This window comes from Corvus hawaiiensis, chromosome 5 (assembly GCF_020740725.1).
Source record: "Corvus hawaiiensis isolate bCorHaw1 chromosome 5, bCorHaw1.pri.cur, whole genome shotgun sequence".
Lineage (NCBI taxonomy): Eukaryota > Metazoa > Chordata > Aves > Passeriformes > Corvidae > Corvus > Corvus hawaiiensis.
This window is the reverse complement of record NC_063217.1, coordinates 42,252,196-42,269,641: the sequence shown is the minus strand read 5'-3', so window position 1 is coordinate 42,269,641 and position 17,446 is coordinate 42,252,196. Positions and strand designations below refer to the sequence as shown.

Below are 17,446 nucleotides of genomic sequence, written 5' to 3'. Positions count from 1 at the left end.
GACCATAATTTTAGAGTTTTGTTTGGCTGACCAGCATGTGTGCTGACTGTCTGCTTAAATGTTTTCTGGCTTCAACAGGGCCCAGTCAGACAAAGAAGGAGTCAAACTTCTTTCTGTGAAGACAACTTCTTCTGAGACTGGTGAGTGTTGCCTTTGTGTGTATGTCTGTTTCCCTGTCTGAGCTCAGAGAAGAGCAGCTTTTGGGATGTCATTTCTTATAGCAAGCCCGTGTTCACTTTCTGTCAGGTCAAAGTTGCTGCAAACAATTCCTCTACAGTGCAAATCCCCAGACTGGGATCCTGTAGAGCTGCAGTTCAGCTGTTCTGTGTGTGCTGTCAGTACTTGGGAATGAGAAGTATGACTGGTTTAGGAAAATACTTTTTAAATCATTGATGGTAAGTGATCTAGCTAGGCATGTTCAGGAGTAACAGTGATCATGGTATTTATCAGCTAGATCTGGCTGTAAAAGGAGGTTTGAAGACTGGTAATATCAAAATCACAGAATGTGCTGAGCGGGAAGGGGCCCTCAGGTGAATTTAAGTGAATGGCCCACATGAAGATCAAACCCACAACCTTGGTGTGGTTATTACCATGCTCCAACCAACTGAGCTAATATCCCAGCGATCAAAAGGCTTGGGGTCAGTGCTGTATGTAATCAGGGTTCTGTTGGAGTTGGTGTCAGTCAGTGTACAGTGACTGAGCCCTGTACTCAGTAACCCTTTGCATTCAAAATCCTACTCTCATTGCAAATCCCTCTGTCCTGTGCTTCAGGTTCTTACAAAATCTGGGGTATAAAGCCTAAAGGAACAAAGGTTATTCATAACGTGCACAAAAGAAAGCAAAGTCTCAAAGGAAAGAGATGGATGCAGTTATAGATTTTGAAAAAAAATGGAGTAGCACAAAATAAGACTGAGGCAGAACAAAATTCTGACTAATCAATCAAAACCCCTAAATCTCTCATGGTAGAGCTAGCCATGGTGAAACTTCACACCTTCACCCAATGCTTTCTCAGTCATGTAGGTCCCCCCTCATCTGCAGAAGTCTTTCCATCACTTACTTCCTACTTTTTAGGTATAAAGCTCTTTTTTTGTCTTTAAGCTTTTTGGCCATCTGTTTCTCCTACTGACATTTCTGAGGCTGACCAATCGCTGCATTCTCCTTTTGTCCAAATCCTTGGGAAGTCCTCTGAAATACAGCACTTGATCTGAACTATCCTCTGCTTGCTGGAGAGGCACAATTTAGACTCTCCAGCCTTCTCTGCAACTCCCAGAAGTTTTCATGCAGTCCAAAACGCCTACAGGGCATCTCTCGCAGCCATTGCAACAAATCAGAGTCGGGCAAGGTCCCTCCCCATGGCCTCATGACACAGAGCTAGGGGTAGAGTGGGACAGGAAGGGCCTGCTCCACCACAGGACACATCATTCTGCCCCACTGTGGGGTTTTTTTGTTTGTTTGTTTGTTTGTTTGTTTGTTTTAAACTGAATGAAGTTAGAAACTAATTAATGGACATTTTTTGATTGATTCTGCCCTCATGCCATTTCAGAAATAAAGTGACTTCATTGACAGTAGCAGAAATGTTTGTGGCTTACAGCAGGGTAAATGAGAAAAGACACAGGCTCACTTTTTTTTCCCCCCAGATGAGCTCTGGTGCCTGTTAATCAGCTACTGGCTCACAGATTATCTGAGCATCTTCCATCCAGAGGATGCTTGATATTCCTTTATACTGAAGTATGATTTGTGCATGCTATAATTAGAAGGTTTGAGTCATAACCACTTAGAAGACAAGATTCTTGCCCTCTTCTCATTAATACAATTCATATTTAAACTAGCTGCCATTTTCTCTTGAATTCTTACATCATTATATGTTTCAAAATTAAACATGCATTCACATAAATTGAAGTCCTGCTTTTGCCCAGGTTTTTAGAGTCGCTTTACTTCTTAACTTAAAAGCACTCTGGCAGAGGAGTCTCTTTCTTCCAGAAATATCTGTCACTCATACAGGTATTTCAAATATGTTAGGATGCCTCCCCATTGAAATCAGATTTACTTGCTTCATTAAAAGCTCAGGCATAAAGGCAAATATTTCTTATAGTATAGGCGCAAGAACTGTCTGACTCATGGGCCTTCTCACAACTACTGACAGGAATTGCCCTGCATAAAACTTCTTTGCCTGTGTTCTTCTTCTTTCCTTGGTCCAGCTGTTTAGAAAGTGTGTGTTGTGGCTGTCTCTGCACGTACCAGCAAAACTACAAGGAGTTGTGAGTAGAAAGACTAAAACTAGAAAGCTCTAAAGAGCAGCCTTAACTTTACAGGCAGGGCTACATCATCCTCTCACTATGAATAGGCAGCTCCTCCCTAAGGTCAAGCATATATACAATGAAATTCTGCTTTGATTTGTATTCAAATTAAGCTTTATTAGAAGTATACGTTTGGGGTTTTTTTAATTTTTGCTTTTTATTCCAAACAGAAGATTTTGAGATTATATAATTTTGTAAAATATATACAGGACAAATAAGGACCTACAAACTGTTCAAGCTAGCAACTTGGAAAGACCCTGTGTCAGTGTTGTGCATAGATCTTGATCAAAGGTTATGGTGAGTTTAATCTTGCCTTATTTTATCTGTCTAAAAACTATGCCAGCTGCACATAGTTGAAAGAGATGTCCAGAGGGCTGTTTATCCCTGTTTATCCCATCTGCCTTGAGCTGGAACGGGCTGACCTGTGGCAGTCCATGGACTACTGAAGGATCCTATTTCGGGACTTCTAAAATTAGGTTCTGGATATGAAATGAAAGAAAAAGGAAAGACTCCATTTTCAGAGACACAGCTGAATTCAAGAGTATTATTTCAAATACCTACAATTAATGTGAAAAGAATACAGGAAAAAAATGGTTTTCAATTAAGCCTGGACTAATGTAATGTTTTTTAATGGTATTATACTAGGTAAAATGGAGCTTTAATATTCTCATTTTTTATAAATCTTCTTAGAAAGATGGAATTGCTAATGGCTTTGAGCTCTAAGGCACAACTGGTGTAGAATTGATGTAAAGTAAAAAAACCCGAAAACTAAACTAGACTCAGTAAATTTTTCATGCATGTTTGTCAGTGAACTGCAACAACTGATACAAGATAAGTGCCTGTTCTTGCATCTAACTTGAAAACTCATCTTGGATAAAAATGCTCAGGATGCTGAATCATCTCAGAAGTTTTACACTAATGTACAAATGCAGGACTTACGGCAGCCATTTCATGTTGGCTGTACAGGCAAATTTAGGGTGACTCTCCCTACGGAGAATAAATGGTCTTCTACAATACAGCATTCTAGAAAACCTACCTGCAAAAATATTTATTTGAGATTCAACATAGCCCACAGAACTGCACATTTAGCTTGTCAGTGACAATTATATTTCCTGAGAATATAAGATGAAGGGTTTTAATTGATGACTAAGAGATCAATACCATCAGCTATGAGGTTAAAGTATTGCCTGTCTTGAAAACAGACCTAACTTTTTCTGTAAGGGTTCTTGTGTATTACACTGAGAAACAGCAAGGCTATTGATCACCTTTTAAGGACTGATGAAAAATGTCGAGGAATGAAAATTGTTCCGTTACAGAAAGGTTAGTAAATAGAAAATTGGGTAAGGCTACTCCATACAGGTGTATGATGCGTGATAGAAGTATTGATACCTGAGTAATGACTTGACAATTTTCTTTTATGGCCCTTGCCTGGAATAACTATTCTAGAGCATGTAAAATGTATGAAAGGCCTTTTAATAGAAGCACACCAGTTCAATATTCAATGTAAAGTCTCGTAGGGATGTGCAGGTGACATAATATTTCCGGCATGGGTATAATCCTGGCACCTAAGCATAAGCTGATCCAATAAAGCATGATTTATGACCAGACTGAGCTGTTTTGACGTGAAAGGGTAGGATATGACTTACTTGGCTTGTAGGCGTATTGCCTGTTCTGCACTGAGTTTGCTGAAAGGCACCTGAGGCTGGAGAAGGGTCTGTGGTACTTGTCTGCATTAGGGCTTCCAAAGATACCCATTGTGGACAAAAATGAAAATTCAAGTGTTGCTACTAAACAGAGATGAGAAAATGTACCAGGCAAAGATGGATATTTGGGAGACACTTAACCTGGTCCATTTGAAACCCCTTTAACCTATTGCAATCATGCTGGAGAAAGAGATCGTTAATACCTAGAGGTGCTCTGAGATGGCAGTGCAGTGCGCGATAGCATGAACCGAGGAAGCAGAAAAACTTGCATTCTCCATATGCTCCACATCTCTTCCAAAAGCTGCTGCTGTTCAACAGGAATAATGGCCTTAGACCTGTTATCTGCTGCTTCAACTGAATGTACCTCAAGACAACCCACAGTGGTGCTAGGGCTTGGACATGGAAAATCCTGTGATGTTCTGAAACAGTGTGGTCGGATGACGTTGTCTTCGTCACTGCTTTCCACGACCCTCCAAATGCTGAGACTAATTGTTCTGCCTCACTCATCAAACCACAGATGTGGTTTTGGTACAATGGGACAAATCAGGAGCTGATGCAGACCTCGTTTCCTGTTATGTTGAGTACATCTAAGCACAGACCGTGACATTTAAGAAGGTAAGAAATCTTTGGGGTTTACCTCATTACAGACCCAACCAAGGGAAATTTACCCCTGTGAGGGGGCATGGTTCCATAGTGGGCCATGAGGTTTCTCAACATGCATTGGGACTTTGACCTCTTTTTCTTTATATGTAGGATCCAGATGTCTTTAGGAGCAAAAGAATCTGACCCCCTAGATGAGACACTCTGTCAATGGAAATTCCCTTCCGTCTTCCAATTACTTGCAAGATAAGCAGTGTAGGTCAGTGAAGAGCAGTCTGCTGGCATGCTGCATGCTTAGGAACGGTAAGAGTGGATGTTCCTGCTAATGTAGGATATGATACTGATTTTTTTCTGTTTCCTATTCTGAGATGTAGTTTCAGGGTCTTACGTTTTTTCCCCTGCAGGTAGAACACCTAGATGCCACTTTGTAGGAAAGGTTCGCCTTGCAACAGAAAAAGATGTCAAGTACCTCCCTCCCTTTCCTTCTCTTTCTCATTTTCTGATACTCTATTTTTTTAACCTTGTATTGTATAATAGCCTGAAGTTGTGTTTCTTTCTTCACAGAAACTGTGGAATAAACTTTCTTAGCTCCTTACAGCTTGTGGTTGGACTCTGTTTGTGTTTACTCTCACCACCAAGTTCTGACTGCACACACTTCCAGCTGAAACTTTTGGACAAAACTGTAGTCAAAAACATAGTCAAACCGTCGTCAAAACAGCATATGCTTCCTTCTGTATTTCTAATTTGACTTGTGAGCTGTGCATATTTTCAAGGGTTTTTAAAGCAGTCTCTTACATTCAGACTGCTGAGGGTCAGGTGATGTTTTCCCCTGTGAAGCATTTGCTGACTTTACAGCCTGCAGTTTTCTGAGATGCTCCTCATGAGGGAGCCACCTCCCACCCTTTGCTGCCCATTCGGCAGCAATTGCCTTCCTGTCCTTTGCCTGAACTTTTCCACACACCCTCTCTCTGCCATGGTGAATTGTTCAGATCCTTCTGTCGTGCTAGCCATAGCGAGGAGCAGTTTGCAGGGAAATGGTGAAGTGTGTGGCAGGGGAGCTGCAGTACATTGCAGGTGCTGGACCCACTGGCCCACATCAAACCCAGCCACTGGTTGCCAGTTAATGCTGTTCTCCAGCATCTGTAATACACCCCTCTTTCTTTTATCTCAGTATGGTAAAAATAGATATTTTGTTTCCTGTGTCTGCAGAGGTAGTTTTATACTTTTATAAAAGATAGGCTTCTGCAATCAGATTTTATGGAAAGCTTGCTTTAATTCTTTGCTCCAAACCTGAGTGCCACTTACCAGCAATTTCTCAGCAGCAGATATTACAGTGAAATAACAGCACAATTAATTTCTTTCTTACAGACAATATAATCTGAGATGCGGTACAACCTATTTTTTATGTGAAAGACTGTTTTTACATCCTTTTACTTCCAGCTTTCCCAATAATGTCAGAGGGCTTTACCCAGGTCAAAGGCTTTCTGTACTCATAGTACTCAGTCTGTACTCTCTTTTATGTCATGATGTTCTGCAGTGTGTGTGTATTCTGAATACTATATTCAGATTCTGAATCAAATGTGGAGGGGCAGGGGAAGAGGGCCAATTGTAGTGAGATTAATCCAATATCCTTCCACAATGGTGAGACAAAGAAGTGTTTGTTTCAGAGCTTCAAAACTGACCTTATTGTAATCTGTAATTTCAGTTGATTGTACCCATTACTTATTCACATACATTGGCATCAGGATGCAACATTAATAGTTAGAAATGGATGTATTTATGAGTGAAAAATCAAAACAAATACTGTACAAGTGAAATTTTAATTAGGAAGAAAACCCTGCATTTTCACTGCAGCACTATTTCTTTCCTGGCTATCTTTCAGCTTGGAACAGCCCTCAGTATCTGTGTACTCAGTCTACCTTCTATGAACTCAAAACAAGTACACTGAAGGATGAGGATTTATGAGTACAAAAGTTGGGTTTTTTCCTTGTACGTCTTCCTTATCTTTATCCTTTTGAACCATGGCCATGTTTTAGAGGAGGATGTGTGCAGGGTGTATCGGATCAGGCCCAGTGCTTACGCTGCCAATTTCTTTGGGTGGATCGGTGACCAAGGCTCTAGCAGAAGTGTACAAAGGGTAGCCACGTGGAGGCTGTGTATGTGAAAGACCAGTGCTGTATTGTGGTGGTTGCTACAGCACCAACTCCTTTAGTACTGAGGCTAAGAAACCATCATCTGAGCCAGCTGTACCTGCTCGGACCTTGGATCTATGTAGCCTCAAATCCTGTCACTGAGGGTGGATCACATGAGGTGTGAAAGGAAGCGTGACAAACAGGAAAGGACTCCAATAACCTGTCCTCCACCATAGTCTTCCAGCAGCCTGTGGCTTGGAGACATCCTGAATCAGACTTTGTATCCTTGGTGTTTCACAGATTTCAGTGGCTATTAATTCCACAAATTTGTCTTGTTTGCTGTGATATCTGCAGCCTCCTGCAGCAATGAACCTGATAGTTTGACTAGAGATCTGTCTGTTATATGACAGTAATAGTTAGAGACCTCATGATGCCTATGTCTTTGTTTTTGCAATCCAATTTTAGACAAAAATCAACAAACAGATGCAACACTGGAGGATGAGAGGGAGAATAAAAGGTGTAATGGCAGGCTTTGCCTGTCAGCTAAAACTTCCACATCAGTATCTGATTTCATTTTCCAAATATTCTGCCTAAGGCCTCTTTCTCAAACTGTGCATCATTTCTTTCAGTTTTTGTAGAAGTGCGTGATATATATGAGGTTGGCTTCTCACTGCCCTCTGCCAATCTATCTGAGCCCACAACTCCTCCTCCATCAGGAGAGGTGTCACAAGGCAGGACCACAGGTAAAGGGAGTCACGTAGCACTTGCAGCTGTGCAGTTGGTAGCACTTTAAATGCACCAAATACTTTCTTCCAGTTTCCTTCATCTCCCATTTTTTTGAGGCTGCGCACTTACTTTTCAAGGCGGACAAATATACAGTGAATTTTCAACCCATTATCAGAAAGTTATTGCCATAGTACCCATCAAATTGGATCAGAGTATCAGAACACCAACCAATACCTTTATTCAAGATGCTGAATACCTAAATAGTGAGCAGATGACAGTTCAAGTTTCTCCTGATACCTTCCATCTCCTGCTGCACAACACCAGAGTTTGTGTGTCATCTTTCTCTAAATGCATAATCCAGAATAAATAAAATCCCAGTTTTTCACTGACAATGTTGTGCAGCAATTTTGCTCTTGTTGGTATATTTTGTGGAACTACGCCCTTTCTCTTTCAATGATGGCCTCAAGTTGCACCAAGGTTGTTTAGATTAGATATTAGGGAAAAATTCTTCACAAAAAGGGTTGCTGTTGGAACAGGCTGTCTAGGGCAGTGACAGAGTCATCATTCCTGGAAGTGTTCAAAAATGTGTAGATGTGGCACTTGAGGACATGGTTTAGTGGTGAACATGGTGATGTTGCTGGGTTGATGGTTGGACTTGATCTTAAAGGTCTTTTCCAAACTTAACAATTCTATGATTCTGTGACAGCCTTTAAAGGATCCAGGTAATCTATCTGGACTGGTTGAGCACCTCCAGTGCACACTCTATTTTCTCAGTCACCAAAAACTTCAGTGTGAAATAATTTCTTCAATCTATTAAAATGCCATCTGTTCTAACAAGCTACCGAACACAAGTATTTAGTTTTCATTTCCCTTATGGGAAGCAAGGTTCAAACCATTTGTTTTGGTGGGTGATGGTTTGGGGGCAAGTTTGGGTTTTTTTCAGTCTTGGAACCTGTTTGTGTCAGTTAACGCTGTTTTGAAATCATTATAAATGTCTTCTTACTTGCACCTAATCTGAATGTTCTTGGTTTGCCCTTTGAGTTGCATCTGGATATTTAGCAGAACATCAAACTGCTGAACCATTGAACTCCAAATTGATCTGGACACGTCTCTGTGCAATCTCCAGGCATACTGCAGCCCTGTATCTAAACCCATCCATTACCCTTTTATCTCTTGAACAGAGAGCATCTGTGACCACTTCTTCTCCAGTGTATAATCATTGTCTCATCATCACTGAATTGTTGGCTGGCACTAATGATCGCAGACCTTATGACACAAATATCTTCAGGCATATTTGCAACCATGGAGCAGCCATAACTTGGTTTCGTTTCACAAGTCTTGCAGGCTCCTGCCCTCTTGGAAGTGCAAAGCAACATAGAGCATCCCTGCCTGCATCCATTTCTCACCAGACATTGATATTACACTGTTCACTGTTCCAGGGATAAAAGGTGTAGCAGCAGGAAATCTGGATAGGGCGTGAGTGTCTGTGTGCTGCAGTCTCAGGGTGTGCAGAAAGGCAGAGTCACCCCCCCTGGCCTGGCTACTGCTGCGGGCAGGTACCACTCAAACACTCTGCCTTCTGCAGCCAATGCTGCTCGCCCATTTCATACACTGATCCGAGGTCTAGTGGCATAAATGGGATGTTCTCAGGGAGCTACATTGACTCTGGAGCCTGCCCTTAGACATGTTATTTTCCTGGGGTGCTTCCATGTGAATCTGTCTGCAGAAAAAACAGCTGAGAGTGGAATTGATAGAAAAGTACTGATATTTATTACCACTATTGAATATTTTCTTCTGCATGGTAATATATTTCACAATTTCTCCATCACCTTCTTTTTTAAACAGTTTTGCCAACTTCTCTCTTTCATCCTCTATTTAATCTTCTATTTCTATATATTAAACAAGGAAAGTAGAGACATGCAGAAGGGGAAAAAAACTAAAAAAGAAATGAGCTTTCTTGAAAATCTCATTCCTTTGTTAGTATAAAACTGTGCAATATTTGAACTGGTTCACTTCATTTTAGCTTTTCAAAACAAGATTTTTATCTAACAAAAAACATGCCTTGTTAAGATGTTTCAGTTTTTTCCTAGAAGAAGCCTGTGATTCTCTTTTCTCTACCTGAAATGTGACATGATCAGAACTTCTGAAGCTCTATCTTAGCAGCACTTCAAAATTACTTTAAAATATTTTTTTTCCAAAATTGAACCCTTGGGAAGTGAACACCATTCCAGCACATTATTGTTGAACAGTTTTTAGCAGATACCAAGTCTTATACTCATCTCCAAAAAGCTGGACTAAATTAAAGAGCCTTTTTTTGCTGTGAGGAAAAGCTGTTGTAAAACTATTGATAAGTCTTTTCCATTCTCTTCAGGAGTGCAACTATTTAATTTGGCTGCTAATCATTTAAATACCTAATCAGTGAATTTTTCTATAATCCTAACTTGTATTACCATTTGCAACCCCAGGCCATTGATCATTTGTAGCTTTTTAACACATATTCACTTCTTCTGGAATGTAATACATCACTTCCTTGCCTCTCGTGTGTGCATGAGGAATTAAATTGTCTCCTGCAGGTGAGTAGGGAGGCAGAAGGCAGTTTCCTGGAGGCATTTGGGGTTTCTCACCCTCATGCTTATCTCCATGTGGTTCTGGACAGTCTGTGAATGCCACTCCCTGTTCATCTCCCTGTGCAAATCTCTGACATAAAGTAATTCCACTGCCATTCCTGGGACATGCCCTTGGAAATAGGACATCTGTAAACACGTCCTCATCTGGATTCTTATTTGCCTGCCTGTAACTGCTGGTAGTGCCTCTGCTTCTCCAGGGAAGGAGGATTGAGAACTGTGTGAAGTTCTTAAATATTTATTCTTCTGCTTTGGAGGAACTGAGCTGATGCCAGTGTTACTGGCAAAAATTAATTCTATAGTTCTATCTTCTTATTTTTATAATTCAATGTTCTAATCATAGCTATAAATTAATTAAAGTCTTATTCCTCTTCAACCCCCTTGAGAACTGCCTTGGAAAATATGTTGTGGTAGTAACCCACCATTTTTGAGCAAATCGCAGGGGAGATAATCAATAAACTAGGAAGAGTGCTAAAAATCTATCGTGTGGACAGTTTTTGGCATTAAGTAAATCTGACAAGGAGACTGGCTGGTTTGTACAGTGGTCAGTGATGTGTTCCTGCTAGACTCATTGTTCCTTTTGTCTTTCCATGTTTATCTGATGCAAATATATTTTCTGTGTCTTAGGAGAGCACTCATCTCATGGGAAGAATAAAACTCGGCAACTCTTCACATCTCAGCAATAAATATGTAAGTTTCTAGCCTTTGTTTTCCATCCTGTAACATTAGTGTTTGTCAGTCCCTTTAATACTTTTTAGTCTCGGTATTGTGCCACATAACTAAAAAAAAGGGTTAAAAATGCAAACCAAAAAGAACAATGACTTAAGTTGGCAGCAGCCTCAAGGAAAAATGTCTTAAAGAAAGCTCAGCTTGAGCACACCACTGTGACCAGATTCACAGGCAAACTGAAGAAGCTGCCAGCTCCAGAGACAGACCTATATAGGCAAGAGCATGTGACTTTAACTGTTCAGCATTTCCTGGATGTAAATCCCTGAGTAAATTTTCTTTCTGTTTGTGTGAGAAAGAATAGATTTTTAAAGACAGATACCTATTAAAAAAAAAAGATTTGGTACCCAGAAATTTTTTGCTCCTTTTTTTCCATGAAAAATCTGAATCTTTTTCACTTCATGAAAAAAGCCAGCACTTTGATTGAGGTGGTTTATTACCGCTTGAAATCCTTGGTGGTTAACATACACAGCAAGTGCTGGATGCTATTTTTATGTGTGAGGTGGCAGAGACCATCAGAGTGCCTCTGAAACCCAGTTTTTTATGTGGGCACTGCATTGTCCTTCATTTATGAAGCTTTCTCAGGCACCACAGTATCCACTTCCCATGGAGCTGCTTCTCTTATTTGTGGAGAGCTGTGGTCCTTTGCTGAGGGAGAAGGAAGCAGCTGTGGGAAGGGTCCTAAGTGACCAGGGTAGAGCAGGAGGTAGGGGAGAAGGATGGCCTGAGGAGCTGGGTGTCCCAGCATGTGTGGGATGGACCCGACAGAGGCTCTGGCAAAGCCCAGCCTCCCACCAGCACTGTAGGATGAAGCCCCTCTAGAATGGGTCCCATCACCCTCCACTGAGAAATACCTGGCTGACCAGAGATGTGAGGAACATCTTTGATGGTTTTGGCCTATTCTCATTTCCTCTAGCATGCAGAGATCGAGCTTTCCTGATGCCAATAAAAAGGACAAAATTACCTCCTTTGTTCCTTGAATTAGAGCAGCAGAATGCAGTTTTGCCTACATTATTGAAAACCCAGAGGTGGTTCAGTTTGTGTGGATGCAAGACAATGGCCTGGACAATGAAGTTAATCCTTATTGTCTAACCCATATTGGATTTATTCTGTGTCTTCCATTTTAGCTTGCTCCTATGTTCCTGAACAACCCTACCTGGAACAATAATCCTGAGATACACTTGTCATTTCAGATGTGAAGCAGCCTGTTTTATCACGATATCCAGGAACATCCCACCAAAGTTGCATTTCAATGGGAAATGTGGAGCAGCTGAAGCTTTTTACCATCGGGGCACTTGTGTCAATGACCAGGTTTTGACTTCTAAATCTCAAGCATCTCCTTTCACTTCTGGAAAGACATGTAATTTTTTGATGGCTTAATTACTGGTATATCATATATATTTATTATTTTCACATATAGTAAAAGCAGGGAAACAGGTTGAAGAGAATGTAAAAAGAAGAAGGGTGAAGATAATGTAAAAATTAGGTGATGTTTGCATAGTAGCTACTAAAAATGTTTTCTGCACACAGAGGAAGGAATATGTCAGTATACTTTGTTGAACTTATGGTAGCTAGGGATCTTTTAATTGTATGTAGCAGAATACAAACAGGGCCTGACCCTTGAAACAGGACTGGGCAAACAGCCACTATGAAAATTAATTCAGTGTTTTCCATGAGACTCCTCACTGTAGCACATGCTTTGCTTGTCACAAATGTTTACAGGGTGGGATGCCCGGCTGAGATGCTGAAGTGTGTGCTTGTTTTCTGTGAAGGGAGGAATATACCTTGCACTGAGGCTCTTTTAAATTTTTAAATTCTGTAAATTACTGAATATAATCCTTGTAATGTAGCAGGCAATAGTTGGTTTTCACCTGTTCCTTGGCTAATTGCATTATGTTTGCTACAAATATGACTCCCATATAGCCTGGGGCACACAGTGGGAATCAGCAAGGGAAGCAATTTCACAGATGAACCTTCGTCCCTGTGTTCTGAGTAATGCATTGGATTCCTGTGGGTTATTGAATAACTCTGGAAGTTTAGAGAGTGTTTCAAGTGCTAATTACAGTAGCTCTTAATTTGTACAGAGCTGGCAGTTCCAAAATATCAAGTAGTGCTTCTATCTGCATGTACCCTACCTTTCTAGAACTATAAATGTTTGAAAGTTATATTACTGTGAGCATCTGCTCAGTCTCAATCCACTGACTTGTAGCATTCCAGGAATTACTTTTTTTTTAATTGAAAATTGAAAGAAGACAACTGTTGGTCTAAGTGTAGGACCAAGATCCAGGATGATCATGTAAGTTTTGTTACCTATTGATACAATACTTTTGAGGAACTTCTCTCTCCAATTTCCTTCTCTGAAATATTAAAACTTGCCTAGCATTATGGTAAGAGACTGAGCAGATTTATTAGTTCATGTCTATAGACAAATCTGAAAAGTGTTTATTTCCCTGTGCTTGGCCATTGCTCTTACTTCCACTTTGGTGGGTCTGATAATCTTCTGTCTTAGTGGCACCATGGAAGACTTTTGATGAAGCTTGATAAAAGATGGGGAACAAACAAGTGTCCATGCTGCAGCTGAACTTACGTGGTTCATTCAGGTATTCCTGGATCACTTGTGTTCTTCAGGAGCAGAGGAGTCTTGGATGCCTACTTTGGAAAGGTCAGGCCATCTGAAATATGCTAGTTGGCATCTACAACTATTCTGGTTCCTGATTGATGAAGTTTCCTTCAAAAAAAAAAAAGCAGTCACTGTGGATTTTCATGTTGATTAAAAACCCAAGATATTTTGTGGTATATTGTATCACAGTGAAAGGACAGTAGAAAAAAGCAGAGAAAGATTGTGAAATACCTGTTTGTGTTTTTGTGCAAAATACATTCAGAAAATACCATGTTGTGTCAAGAAAAAAAATGTACTGCCTATTAAAATTTATTATCTTTACTAAGTAGCTATCCTTTTCTGTTTGCAGAAATGCAATCCATTACCCATGTCTAGCACAACTGTTCTCCATTACTCTGTGTTCCTGTATCACAGAATGAGCTGGACCCTTTATGACAAGCCTGGAGAGCAGACATTATATATTCTGGGCATGGTGGTGGCAGGAGCTCCATGAAACCTTGCAGAAGGCATGCTGGAGGTGGCAAGTGGAAACTCCTCCTCATTACAATCAGCGATAGGGAGAGAGCAGGCCTCTGCAAATCCTGATACTGGAAAAGTGAAAAACACCAAAACAGGGAAGGTGTTTGGGCTCTTCATGATAAGGGGCACGGCAGATAACCAACTCATCAGAAGGCTGGGAAACATCTCTCAAAGGGACTGACTTGTGCTGAGTGTGTATGAAGTAAAAGAGGTGAGTTTAGTGGAGAGCGGAAATAAGAGCCTGAGATCCTCTTAACCCCTGAAATGACAAAACTTGTGGTAAAGGGAGACATATGAACTTCCATGCTTGTTAAAAATCACAAGGGAATTAATGTTGGCGTGAAGGAGAGAAGACAGATTTGCTTGAAGGATATCTGTAAAGCACAGAAAGGATTTGAAAGAATATTTGGGGCACTTTTCTTCTACAGGGCTGGAGGTGCTGGAATTGGCTTTAACAGGAGGTGATGAACTGTCTGCAGAGAGAACGCAGTATTTAAAGAAGTTACATGCAATGGCTCAGGTAGATGAAAAAGAAATGAAAAATCAATTCAGGTTGTCTGGCTCAACAGCTCCACTGTAATACATGTCTAAAAGAGCCACTACAGTTTTTCTAGCCACTAGTATGGCAAAAAAAGCCCCCAAAAGTTAAAGCTGGTCCTCCACTGTGAGTTTTGTCTGTATGAGAATACCAGGAAAATGGATCTACATTTGTAAAAGTCTTTTCACTAAAGTTTGGCTAAATCTTCTGTGGACAGTCCTATTTAAATTTTGTGTTCTTCAGCTTCTGTGTCCTAATTTGCTAAAGCAGTGAATGACATCCACTTCACTGTGGAATGAACGTGCCCACAGAAATGTAATTGAACTGGATCTGCTTACAAATTAGTTCAGCTCGTGAGATACTAGTTGAACAAGTTTGTAGGTCAAGTATTTGATTCTGATCTACATGTTACAATCCAAGACTAAAGAACGTATTGGGCTGGCAAAGACTTTGGGGTATCATTAATCACTGCCAGCAAAGTGTGCAGGGCTCAGTTTTGCCAGGAGAAAGTGTTTTCAGCACTGCTCATCTCAGGCTCAACTTGGAAAAGCGAGTCACTATCTTCAAGCACAGAAAAGTTTCCCTGAGCTCTTCCCAGAGTCTAACCCTGCTCAGTAAAAAGCTTTGCAATATTTTGGGAGTGACCAGTTGCAGAATGCTGGGATTTCGGACCCAGCTCTAAACAAGACAAGTGAGCACTGAAGAAAAAGAACCAACCAAACACAAAAAACCCCATGTGGCACAGTCTATTGACTATTGGCTTTCTACTCTAAGATACTGTATCAAGTAACTTATCTGACTCACAGACAGAAAAATGCTTTCATCATTATTTACAGGGAAAAGGTCTAGAAACGAGAAAAACAGCATAGAAAAGTTGAAAATAATTGTTTCTAAAAGGTAAATGCTGAAGAGGTAAGCATTAAGTGCTTTTCAAGCACAAGCAGCTTATTAGCCTTCTAAGTACTTACATTTCATTCTCACACGGTTGGCCGAGGGCCTCATGTTGGCTGCTTGCGAATGGGCCAGTCTTCTGGGGTTTATTCTGCTTATTGGATCACAGAAGAATCATTCTGATCCTTGACACTCCATTGTCTGTGGACAGAATTATTTCATAGGCACTGCTCAGAAAGTTGTTTAAATGAAAAATATTCCTTGGCCTGTTTGTTGTGGGAAAGTTGTATGGCCTGCCAGCAAGATTGTTGCAAGGGAAAGCAGAAGCCCTTTCAGGATACTTCACCTTCCAAAACCCCCAAAGGCACCTGTAGTTTTGGAATGACTCCACCCCACTGAAGAGGGGTGAACCATTTCACTGCATACCAGTGCACGGTAGACTTAGAGAAAGGCATAAAGCACATCAGTCTCGCTGGCTCAGGACAGGGAGGCCATTGGCAGCATCTGTGAGACTCCTTGGTTGTCAGCAGCCCCGGATATGGCTTTTCTGCTGTGCCCTGTGGTGACAGCACTGCCTTCACAGCCTTCCCTTCAATTTCTGGGCAGAGTGCTGGCTACTGATTTGCTGTTGGATTTCTGCAGTGCTCCTGGGAGCTCACTCACCAGAGCTGAGTGAGCCTGGCCTCAGTGCTGTGCCCCAGCATGCTGGGCATCTCCAGCATGCTGCCTGCAGCAAAGCACTCTCCTCAGGAAGCTTTGAACATACATCTCAGGACCTCTCTGGCACCATTAATTATGGCTCCTCAATTTTTTCAAATTAGAACCCTATATCTAATAAAAGAAAAGAGCTTAAAGATTACTCTGTTGATTTCCAGTTGAGGCAGCTTTTCTGTTTATGGCCAAGGACAATCTATAAAACACAGACTTTAATTAACCCTGGTGAATGCAGCTGACATGAAATGTCAATACCCTCAAAATTTTCAGCATAGACAGCTGAAGGATCTTCTCAGCTCCCTCACATCTACTCTGCATGTTCCCTGCGTGGAGAGCCACAGTAGAGGCGCTTCCCTATCAGGCTGCACTGGGACAAGGACGGAAACCTCTCTGCTACCACAAGCATGTTTATTGCTGGCTGTGCTGGCTGTGCCTGTGGATGTGCCTCTGTCTTTGCTTCATCCTGAGGGCTGGACTAGACCTTAAAGGTCCCTTCCAAGCCAAATCATTCTGTGATCTTCTCCCCCCATGGCTTTGCAGGTAGGCAAGACAAAGACCCACAAGTAGCCTGCTGGTGGCCTACAAGGGACACCCAGCCGGTCCTGCTGGGTCCTGGGGACCCCGTGCCATGGTGGGCAGCTCTGGGGCTGTTCTTCAGGCACCCACAGGTAACCCCTTCGTTCCGCGGCTGTCACATTGTGGCCGCTGTGCTGTGCTGGGCCTGTTCCCTGCAACAATGTTCTGTAATTTAAAGGTGTTAAACTGCACAGAGCTTAGTCTGTTATTTGAGGTCAAAGCTACTGAGGTGCCTCAATAGGGCAGCCTCATCAACAGTTCTGATGCACTTCAGGACCTGCATGGGTGGCAAAATTCCAAAGAGAGGAGCAGCAATCAGGACCTCTGGCTGGTCAAGAGTGAAACACAAACCTGCCTGTGGGAAACTGCCTCACTGCCTCGCATGGAGGGGCTTCTGTAGCAGTGCTGTCATCTTTTGGGGCCACATCACGGCACTCAAGGGAGCAGCACTAAACAGTGCAGCTACAGAACTCAATACCACAAAAAACCACACTAAATAAAACTGGGAAGAAAGATAGTGCTATGTGGGAAAAGAGCATTTCATCGGTTTCCATCTCTGCTTTCCACAGAGCATTTATTTTCTCCAGATTTGGTGCTTTCTGATAGAAAAGCAACTGTGTTACTGTGTTCTTTATTATTATTAACAACTTTCACCTTTCTCATTTCATCAGTAGGACACTTCCCTAGTCAGGGCTGCTGTTTTTCGAATGAACGTGGCTCATTTGTCTGTTTCCCTCCCTCCCTGCTCTGCTTTTTGTCTGCTTGCTCTTTGGGTAGTAA

General features: G+C 41.5%; 1 protein-coding gene across 8 annotated transcripts in view; it reads left to right on the top strand.

Annotated features, from left to right (window-relative positions):
- Window positions 1–13,749, top strand: part of EMCN (endomucin) — a 55,257-nt gene extending 41,508 nt beyond the window's left edge. For 4 of the 8 annotated variants that reach the window (XR_007203774.1, XR_007203772.1, XR_007203770.1 and 1 more), the window contains 4 exons: window positions 79–140; window positions 4,319–4,615; window positions 4,754–4,903; window positions 5,005–5,197. Coding sequence is in view for 2 of the 8 variants with exons in the window: in XM_048304513.1 (XP_048160470.1) it covers window positions 79–140; window positions 10,710–10,768 (121 nt within the window). In the remaining 6 variants the exon portion in view is untranslated. Of the gene's footprint in view, window positions 1–78; window positions 141–4,301; window positions 4,616–4,753; window positions 4,904–5,004; window positions 5,198–10,709; window positions 10,773–12,001 lie in introns of those variants that run through there. The other 4 variants (XR_007203776.1, XR_007203771.1, XM_048304513.1 and 1 more) reach the window with 4 other exon arrangements.
- Window positions 13,750–17,446: the final 3,697 nt, after the last annotated feature.